The 10,958-nt window shown below is 37.2% G+C and overlaps 1 protein-coding gene across 1 annotated transcript; it reads left to right on the top strand.

Annotated features, from left to right (window-relative positions):
* The first annotated feature begins 8,630 nt into the window (after nucleotides 1-8,630).
* Nucleotides 8,631-9,641, top strand: LOC107963349 (uncharacterized). The gene is made up of 3 exons (XM_016899898.1): nucleotides 8,631-8,903; nucleotides 9,120-9,324; nucleotides 9,373-9,641. The coding sequence occupies exons 1-3, from the start codon at nucleotides 8,631-8,633 to the stop codon at nucleotides 9,639-9,641; spliced, it is 747 nt and encodes a 248-aa protein (XP_016755387.1).
* Nucleotides 9,642-10,958: the final 1,317 nt, after the last annotated feature.

Raw genomic sequence — 10,958 nt, 5'->3', positions numbered from 1 at the left:
ATAATTTTTGTGAGATCTTGAGCCTTTAAAGCATATTTTACTCCTTTCATGCTTACTTTTATTATGAGTGGTCAGTATTGATTTGTTATTCTAGAACTTGCTTGATTATGCATGTCAAGACCACAACATTTGATTTGATATGTCAAGATGATAAAGGCACTTCGGTTTAACCCACTCACTCCACAAAAGCCTACCTTCATAATTAACCCTTAGTGAACCCCTTTGAGCCTAACAAGCCATTAATTGATTTACCCTCAATATTAACCCATAACCCATTACTATTGGAATCCCCTAATTTGATCCCTATTTTTGTCGAGATTTGATTTGAGCTAATTGCTTAACTATGTTTTGCTCTTCTATGTATTTGATTTGTTCTTAAAAAAAAGTGTACTTCAATACATATTAGTTGTAATTCGTCGTTTGTGAGCTTAAGTGTCAATTCCATATTCTGAGAAGAAGCTCACTTGCATTCAATTAATGACTAGTTATTTTTCTAGCTAGGTAATTTTTCAATTCAATCTCAATTCTAACCTTTTCTTTCAGCTTGTGACCACACCCCCAACCAAAGCCATGTTACAACCCTCTAAAAAGACCTTTTTGATTAATGTATCAGCTCAATGTATAGTGGTGGAGATTTGATTTTCAAGCAAGCCTATGGTAATAACTCTTCATATTGACTAATGAGTGCCTTTATTGATGTCCTTAAACACCTTGAGTTATTTGAGTGAATCTTTAGTGAGGATGTTAAACTCTGCGATATTTTGATCAAAGGTAATCACTTAGATAAGGGGAGACACCTATGTTTTCGTGATAAAATGCTCAACTTGGAATGTTCAATGTATGAATACTTATGGATTATTTTAAGATATTATTGATAGAGATTATAAATTGAGAAGAATTTATTTTGATTGTGAGTTGAGGATTTTGCTTTAGGACAAGCAAATGCTTAAGTGTGGGGTATTTGATAAACAATAAATTATACATATTTTTATCCCATGCTTAGCACATTTATGGATTATTTCTCCTTAGATCTGGTGAATTCGATGCTCCTAATCCTTTAATTTCATGTTTTATACTTAAGAGAGCATAGGCGAGTAAAAAGAGCGAGAAATGGGCTGCAAACGGAGAAAATGGACCCACATAGGAAATCAACATGGCTTGGACTTTCTCACACGGGTGTGTCCCTACCGAGCCCAAGTATAACCCCATTCAAAAAAGGCCAATTTTGGGAGCTCTTAGGCATTTTAAAGCCTATTTAAACACCTAAGGAGGAACTTAGAAGGGGGATGCAGAGTAGGAAGCAAGGAATTACTCAAGGAAAGCCGATTGTTCCATCTCAGAAGTCAGATTCATCATCAAGACTGAAGATCTCCCTTCAATTTCCTTCAGGAGTTTTGGGTTTTCTTATGTTTTGTTATCATTATGCTTTTGAGATGTTTTCCTTCATAAGTATGAACTAAAACCCCTAAATACCTAAGGGGAATGAAACCTAAGATGGATCTTGTTATTATTATCTGAATTGTATGATAAATATTTGATTTGTTCTTAATTATGTGTTCTTAATTCTTGTTTTAATATTCCAGGATATTGATTCAAGTTAACGCTCTTATTCAAATGAGGAATAGACCCTGTCTAAGAGTAAATTTGTTGTAATTAAGCAGAGTTGATTGAGCGCCTAGAGATAGGGTGACAAGATTTTGCCGGATTAGGGTGAAACCTAATAAAGGAATCCATAAATCGAGTTAATGCAATTCTAAGGTGTTAATTAGAAAGAGATTTCAGTTATTCAACCTAGGGTTAGACGTTACTAGTCTCGATAGAGATAATAATATAACTTAGGGATTTATATGGATCAAGTCAAATGAATAAATCGTCTGATTTAGAGTTAAATAACAAGTGAAGTCTAGGTGGATTTTTCCTTAGGTATTGTCTTAATCAATCGAATTTTCTAAAAAGTATTTTCCTAAAATTTTTTCTGTGCATTCTTAGTTTAGTAATTAGTTTAGATAACCAAACCTCTTGATTTTTATGCTAGATAATAAAAAGGAAGTAAATACTAGTACTCGTGGTTCCTTTGGGTTCGACAATCCGATCTTGCTGAACTATACTACTGTTAGATAGGTACTCTTGCTTTAATCGTGATAATAAGTTAGTCTCAAGAACGATTCATTTATAAATTTTTAAAACCTGTCACGAATATCATGCATCATGGAGCATGGCGAATAGGCACATCTTCGACCTTGCCTATTTCATTGCCCTCGCCATTCGCCATCAGACGGAGTGACATAGGAGAGGAGTTATCTCCATTGGCCCCTATGTGACTAGACTGGCACTGTACTTCGGGCTCCTCAACACAGCAGCACAATCATCCTCCCTCACCCTCATCGGCCAGATGTCCCCACAAGGCATCTCGAGTATGCTACATATGAGGATGATTGAGCGACAACGTGGAGTTGACCCTCCCTAATACTGCCTGGTCCAGTCCACCGAGGAGAAGGACCTAGAGGACATTACTAACGATGTCCCTCCATAGCATGAGGACCCACCGTCTCAGCCACCACCCATCCATCATCCAGTTCATGCGGCGGCTTCATACTCTACCATCTCTAAGTGCCTTACTCGATTTGAGTGGTAGTGTTTTCAGCGCTTTGATCACATTGATGCTACTCTACATCAGATTTGTCAGCACCTTCACATCTCATCGCCACCACTACCTCACGAATCATCCAGCGATGACGATGTTTTAAAACTTTTTATTTATTATTGATTATTTTTATCTTTATTTATCTTCTTAAAGTACTTTTTATTTTACTTTCCTTTAATACTATTTCATTTTTAGGTTTTATATTTTTATTGAACAATTTATAGTTTTGGCTATTTCATTATGAGTAATTATGCTTCCTTATATTTCCTAAAGAGTTCTTGATTTTATCACAGTTATAAAGAGCTCTAAAGCTCATCATCACTTAGGAACTTAAAACTCCACTGGAAAAGGTTCTCCACGGCTGCCATGTTCCGCTCGACCACAACCATAGCTACTACCAAATATAATATTCTTTTGGCGCAGGACTTATGGACTAATGAACCTTTACCACCACCAGAGTATCCTCCTCCACTCTCATCATTGCCTTAGCTGATTATTCTCCATAACTCCAATTCAAGGAGTCCATTCATCATTCAGGAAGTTTCACTTCTCTCTTTATCTTATGATTATATATCTACATTTTTTAGTATATCTAACTTTGTACATTGAGGACAATGTACATCTTAAGTGTAGGGGGTTGTTTATATCTTTATCAGAAAAATCCCTGAATTTTGTCTTATTCTCATGTGATTTTCTCTTATCAGTATTAGAATGGATTTTGATTAATTTATGATCTTTATTGATATGTTTTGAATTAAAACATAGGCATTCATGCATTGATGGTTTAAACTTTAAGGAATTAGAGAATCAAGCATGATAAGTTGATTTTAAGCTTTAAAAATTTTAGGTTGTTTCCCCAAGATCAGGTATTATCTTGAGTTGAAATTCGCAGGTTTAACATCTAAAAGCCATAATTTTTGTGAGATCTTGAACCTTTAAGAGCTTCTATTATTTCTTTCATGCTCACTTTTATTGTTGCTTTGAGTGCATCAATATTGATTTGTTATTCTAGAACTTGCCTGATTATGCATGTCAAGACCACACCTTTGATTTCATATGTTGAGATGATAAAGGCACTTAGGTTTAACCCACTCACTCCATAAAATCCTAGCTTCATAATTAACCATTAGTGAACCCCCTTTGATCCTAACAAGCCATTTATTGATTTACCTTTAATATTAACCTATAATCCATTTTTGTTGAAATCCTTCCAGTTTGATCCCTATTTTTTGTCGAGATTTGAGTTGAATAAATTTCTTAGCTATATTTTATCTTTGATAGTTAGCCTATGTTATTTGACTTGTTCTTAAAAAAAACCATACATACATTTTAGTAGTAATTCATTATTTTTGAGCTTAAGTGTTTAATCCCATATTCTGAGAAGAAGCTCACTTGTTTTCAATTGATGATTAGTTATTTTTCTAATTAGGTAATTTTTCAATTCAATCTCAATTCTAACCTTCTCTTTTAGCTTGTGACCACACCCCCTCATCAAAGCCACGTTACAACCCTCTAAAGACCTTTTGATTGATGTATCATCTCAATATAAAGTGGTAGAGATTTGACTTTCATGACAGCCTATGGTAATAACTTTTCATATTGACTAATGAGTACTTCATTTATTGTCCTTAAAACACCTCGAGTGATTTGAGTGAATCTTTAGTGAGGATGTTAAACTTTGTGATATTTTGAATCAAAGGTAATCACTTAGATGAAGGGAGACACCTATGTTTTTGTGATAAAATGCTCAACTTGGAATGTTTGAAACTTTGATGTTCTTGTAGTTGAATTCTCAATGTATGATTACTTATGGTTTTTTTGGGATATTATTGATAGGGGTTATAAGTTGAGACGAATTTATTTTGATTGTGAGTTGAGGATTTTGCTTGAGGACAAGCAAACACTTAAGTGTAGGGCTATTTGAGAAACCGTAATTTATACATATTTTTATCCCACGCTTAGCACATTTATGGATGAATTCTCCTTACATTTGGTGAATTCGATGCTCTTAATCCTTTAATTTCATGTTTTATACTTAGGTGAGCATAGGAGAGTAAAAAGAGCGAGAAACAAGCTGAAAACAGATAAAATGGACCAACATGGGAAACCAACATGGCCTGGACTTCCTCACACGGGTACGCCACACGAACGTGTCTATTTGGCAGAATCGAAGCATGACTTACACAGGTAGACCACACACCCGTCCCTATGTAACAGCCTTGAACACGGATTAAAGAAATCACACACAGGCGTGTCCCTGTCGAGCCCAAGTTTAGTTCTATTCAGAAAAGGTCACTCTTGAAGGCTTTTAGGCATTCTAAAGCCTATTTAAACACCTGAGGAGGCACTTAGAAGGTGGGCACGGAGGAGAAGGCAAGGAATTACTCACGGAAAGCTGATTGATCCATCTCAGAAGCCAGATTCATCGTCAAGACTGAAGATCTGCCTTCAATTTCCTTCAAGAGTTTTGGGTTTTCTTTATGTTTTGTTATCTTTATTCTTTTGAGATGTTTTCTTTCATAATTATGAACTAAACCCCATAAATACCTAAGGGGAATGAAACCTAAGACGGATCTTGTTATTATTATTTGAATTCTATGATAAATATTTGACTTGTTCTTAATTATGTGTTCTTAATTCTTGTTTTAATATTTCAGGATATTGATTCAAGTTAATGCGCTTATTCAAAGGAGCAAAAATCCTTGTCAAAGAGTAAATTTTTCATAATTAAGCGAAGTTGATTGCACGCCTAGAGATAGGGTGACAAGATTTTACTGGATTAGGGTGAAACCTAATAAGAGAATCCATAAATCGAGTTAATGCAACACTAGGGTGTTAATTAGAAAGAGATTTCAGTTAATCAACCTAGGGTTAGACATTATTAGTCTTGAGAGAGATAATAATATAACTTATGGATTTCTACAGATTAAGTTAAATGAATAAATCGTCTAATTCAGAGTCAAATAACAAGTGAAGTCTAGGTGGATTTTTCCTTGGGTATTGTCTTAATCAATCAAGTTTTCCCAAAAGCTTTTCCCTAATTTTCTCTCTGTGCACCCTTAGTTTAGTTAATTAGTTTAGATAAACAAATCCCTTAATTTTTAGGCTAGATAATAAAAAGAAAGTAATTACTAGTACTCTTGGTTCCTTTGGGTTCGACAATCCAGTCTTGCTAAAGCTATACTACTATTCGATATGTACACTTGCCTTCATCGTGATAATAGTTAGTTTCAAGAACGATTAATTATAAATTTTTAAAACTTGTCACGAATATCACGTATCAGAAAATTAGATTTCTAATTTATTTTTTGTTCTTTTTCCCAAAAACTTCTTTTCTTCTCTGACGTTTTCCTCTCCTCTCTTATTTTTTTCCACTTTCAAATTCTTTTTTTTTCTTACTGTCATTTTCTTATTCAAATTATTTCTACTGTAGGTTTTGAGTTCTTTAATCGGCTTGGTAAGTGAAGGTTTGTTTATTATTAGCGTTTGGTTTTGAGTTGTGGGCAATGTTATGATAGACGATAGTTGGTGAGTAATCGATGAATTTTGTTGCATAGGTAAAGGCAGTGAAGCATCGATTTTCACTTTAACGGCTTGATTCGAGGTGGTGGTCTTTTCGGTAAGCCATAAGTCAATGTTTGTGTAGTTGAGTAATTGTGTTAGACATGTAAAATTGGTTGCTTAAGGGTGTTGGATACTCTATTTTTTTGTTTCAGAAGGCTCGGAAGTGGTTTCGCATCAAAATCATACCAAGTGTGTACCCAAAATGTGAAAAAATGAGTTTCGGCAAAGCCAAAAATGGCCACTGTCGACACCACACCAGCGTGTGGTCGGCCGTGTGGATGGCCGTGTATGAGACACAGTCGTCTGATCAACATAAGCATGGCCGTGCTCAAGACACAATCGTGTGGTGGCTCGAGTGTGGCCATGTGAACCATACGGGCCAAGCCAAGTTGGGTGTGTGGGTTTCTAGGCCAGGCCTTGTGGGCCACGCGGGCAAGGCGAATCTGGGCGTGTGGGCCTATTAATATGAAATTTACCCTAGGGTCTCATAGGTCATTCCGATCGACTGTAGGCCTATTGTAGGGCTGGTAAGGGCTAACCAAACCCTAGACAAAGTTATCTGATAGTCTGAAAATATGTTCCAAGTATGATACTATTATGAATGTTTGGTTATTATGCTAGATGTATATATGTTATCTGTACATAAGCATGTTGAGCATGTTTAATATGTTATTTATGTATATGTTATCTGCATTTGAATTTGGGTGGGATTTGTCTATAAGGAGGAAGTGTTCTGTACGGCGATCATCGCCTTTATTCTGACAGTTTGGCTGCACATTATCTAACATGTGTCAAAATGGCATGATATGGTGTGTAGGGATAGGTGGGTGTTTTAAACCCCAAATGGTGTGTTGGGATGGTCAGAGTGGGTGTGTAGAGGATAGGATAGGATTCTATATATATTTGATCTATAAATCTGATTTTGTTATCTGTATCTAGAATGGGCATGAGCCTGAATTTGTATCTGATTGTATATGATGTTTCTGGATGATTGCATGTCTATTTCTATTGGGTTACACACTGAATTTATAGAAACTCACCTCTGTTTGTCTGTTTTGGTTAGGTAATCCACAGACTTAGGCAAATCGATGTCACAGCGACTCAGAGGTGACCACTTGACCATAAATTTTGGATTTATTGAGAGTTTGTAAATTCTAGGACTCTCTAGACTGTATGGATTTTTAACTGTTGATTTTGGTTTTGTTTGCTTGTTAATTTGCATGTTTCGACAAAATGTTTTTGAAAACAACGATTTTTACACAAACAAAGGTTTTCTAAAAACACAACCTCATTTTCAAATTATAACAATTTTAAGGCTTCCGCTGTAATAAGTTTTTGGCAAATGAACTAACTAATCGATGTTTTCAGTGAATTATGAAATGTTAATGGTTTATTAAGTCAAAACGGTTTAAACTCATTCCTTATGACATCGCCAGATTCGATCATAATGTCTAGGCCGGGTTTGGGCTATTACATTTAGTGGTATCAGAGCCAGGTTACAAAACTTGGGCTGTGAATTTTGGGTTCTAAAATTGTGATTTAAAAAGAATTGGTTTTCAAATATTTTGGATAATTTGAGAAAGTATGTAATACACTAAGTCTCCGGCACCAATCCTGTAAGTATCTCTATACTTAGATTAAATTGTTCTGAAACACTGCAGATAGTACTTTCTGAAACTATACTGAGATGGTTAGGAGACTGAAACCTCTAAAAACACTTCTGAAGTTCTGATAACTGATGCATAAAATATTTGTTAATAAATACTGGAACTGATGCACAAAATTTTATAATGTAGATAAAATTTCAAAATTTACGATGAGCGCTCGTGGAACACCCGAACTTGGCATTCGAGGCCATGGTAGAAGCCTTAGAGGGGCTCAAGCTGAGTTTTCCTCTCTGTGTAGTATGCCAAACTTGGATACGAGTGAGACACTGGTTTCACCTACTACTGAGACTGGGTCTCAAAGCCGTTTGGCTGGGGACGGCGCACTGTCCCAAGCCATGCTGAGGAGTTTAGAGAGGGTTGTAGTTCTGGTTGAGAAGGTGGAAATCACCGAGGATGTTAAGCACGTGGAGCACTAGAATAGGGAACGAGAGAGGGGTAAGAATAAGAGGGATTCAAAGCCCTTTAGTTCTATTCAGAGGCCTAAGAAAAAGGCCACACCTGATGGGCCGGTTAGAATGAGGGCTCATATTGCTCCTACTGGGATTCAGCCATGTGGAGATTGTGGTAGGCGCCATCCGGACGAGTGTTGGAGGAGGATTGGGACTTATTTGAGGTGTGGATCCTTATAGCACCGTATTAGAGAGTGTCCATAGTGGGCAAATCAGATGCAAGCTTCAAAACCAGGTTTTGTGCAGCCTTAGAGGGCAGTTTAGTAGCCACCTAGCGGTCGTAGACCGGCTAAAGGTGGTAATGGTATGAGCCGAGGGCAGAGAGCACCAGGCAAAGATGCTGGTCAGACTGAAGCGAGGCAACCTGCGTTGGTTTATGTTTCTCGACGCCGAGAGAATAAAGATGCTCCAAATTTTATCACCAGCACGTTCTTAATTTTTAATGTACCTTATATTGCTCTGATAGAAATAAGTTCTACACACTCCTATGTAGCTACTGTATCTGAAAACTTGGGGATTTCTGTTGAGAGCACTACTAGTGAGGTTATTGTACTGAGTCCATTGGAGCAGCTTGTTCGGGTTAGTAAAATTTATAGGGAAGTTCCATTAGAAGTACAAGGGGTGATATTTTTGGCCAAATTTTATCACTAGCACATTCTTAATTTTTGATGTACCTTATATTGCTCTGATAGAAATAGGTTCTACACACTCTTATGTAGCTACTGTATATGAAAACTTGGGGATTTCTGTTGAGAGCACTACTAGTGAGTTATTGTACTGAGTTCGTTGGAGCAGCCTGTTCGGGTTAGTAAAATTTATAGGGAAGTTCCATTAGAGGTACAAGGGGCGGTATTTTTGGCAGATCTGGTGGAGCTTCCATTTGGGGATTTTGACTTGATCTTGTGTATCGATTGGTTGGTTAAGCAACGAGTTATTTTGGGCTGCGTTACTAAAAGGGTCGTTCTGAGAACTGAGGATGATAATGTGGTGGTTGTGATCGGTGAGCGTTGAGATTATCTGTCTAATGTGATCTCCACGCTTGTGGCAGAGAAATTGGTTCGAAAAGGATGTGAGGCATATTTGGCTTATGTCAATGTTTTTGTTTTTAAGGACTCTTTTGTTAGGGATATTAGAACAGTGAGGGATTTTTTGAATGCCTTTCCTGAGGAGTTACCAGGTTTACCTCCGAATCGAGAAATTGAGTTCGGAATTGAGCTTCTACCGGGTACAGTTCCGGTGTTTATCACTACATATCATATGGCACCGAAGGAGTTTACAGAGTTTAAGGCTCAACTGCAAGAGCTTCTGGATTTGTGATTTCATCCATCCTGGTGTGTCTCCATGGGGAGCACCAATTCTGTTTGTTAAGAAGAAGGATGGGACCATGAGGATGTGCATCGATTATTGGCAGTTGAATAAGTTAACTGTGAAGAATAAGTATCCACTTCCGAGGATCGATGACTTGTTTGATCAGTTGCAAGGGGTTTCGGTGTTTTCAAAGACTGGTCTTCATTTTTTGCTATCATCAGTTGAGGGTTAAGAAGGTGGATGTTATAAGACAGCATTTAGGACTCGTTATGGATATTACAAGTTCCTAGTGATGCCTTTTAGTCTGACGAATGCTCCGACGGCATCCATGGATTTAATGAACTGAATCTTTCAACCATATCTGGATCAGTTCATCGTGGTCTTTATTGATGATATTCTAGTTTACTCTGAGACCGAGGATGAACATGATGAGCATCTTAGAGTAGTACTTCAGATTCTCTGTGAAAAATAGCTTTACGCTAAGTTGAGCAAATGTGAGTTCTAATTGCATGAGGTAACCTTTCTGGGTCACGTGGTTTCTGCTAAAGGGATCTGTGTTAATCTTAGAAAGATTTAGGATGTGCTAGATTGGAAACAGCCTAAGAACATATCTGAGATCCATAGTTTTCTAGGTTTGGTGGGTTATTACCGGCGGTTTGTCGATGGGTTCTCTCTGATCACAGTTCCGTTGACTAAGCTTCTACGCAAGGGAGCTCCTTTCATTTGGACTGATGCGCAACAATCGAGCTTTGAGAAGCTATTGTTTTGACATAGCCTGAATCTAGTAAATAGTTTGTGGTGTATAGTGATACATCGCATGTTGGTTTGGGTTGTGTTCTAATGCAGGATGGTAAGGTTATGGCTTATGCAACCCGTCAACTTAAGACACATGAGGTAAATTATCTGACGCGTGATCTCGAGTTGGCTACGATTGTTTTTACGTTGAAAATTCGGAGGCACTATTTGTATGGTAAGAAGTGTATTATTTACACTAATCAAAAGAGCCTCAAGTATCTCCTTACCCAGAAGGAGTTGAATCTTAGGCAACGTCGATGGATTGAGCTACTCAAAGATTATGACTGCATGATTGAGTATCATCCTAGTAAGGCCAATGTGGTGGTTGATACTCTTAGTCGAAGAGCGATAACTGATTTTAGGGCAATGTTTGCTCGCTTTAGTTTGTTTGATGATGGGGTCTATTAGCCGAGTTGCAAGTTAAGTCGAATTGGATTGATCAGATTCGAGATAAGCAGTTAGAGGATGAGTCTCTAGGATTATGGTTTCGTCAGCTTGAGAGTGGTAGTACTTTTGACTTTGGGCTAAATA

This window comes from Gossypium hirsutum, chromosome A13, assembly GCF_007990345.1.
Source record: "Gossypium hirsutum isolate 1008001.06 chromosome A13, Gossypium_hirsutum_v2.1, whole genome shotgun sequence".
NCBI classification, from domain to species: domain Eukaryota; kingdom Viridiplantae; phylum Streptophyta; class Magnoliopsida; order Malvales; family Malvaceae; genus Gossypium; species Gossypium hirsutum.
This window is presented reverse-complemented; position numbering and strand designations above follow the sequence as displayed.

Coding starts and splice junctions, on each gene's coding strand:
- LOC107963349 (XM_016899898.1), top strand. CDS start 8,631: ATGAGCCGAGGGCAGAGAGCACCAGGCAAAGATGCTGGTCAGACTGAA. Junction 8,904..9,119: donor CATTGGAGCAGCTTGTTCGG/GTTAGTAAAATT, acceptor TCGTTGGAGCAG/CCTGTTCGGGTTAGTAAAAT. Junction 9,325..9,372: donor TAATGTGGTGGTTGTGATCG/GTGAGCGTTGAG, acceptor CGCTTGTGGCAG/AGAAATTGGTTCGAAAAGGA.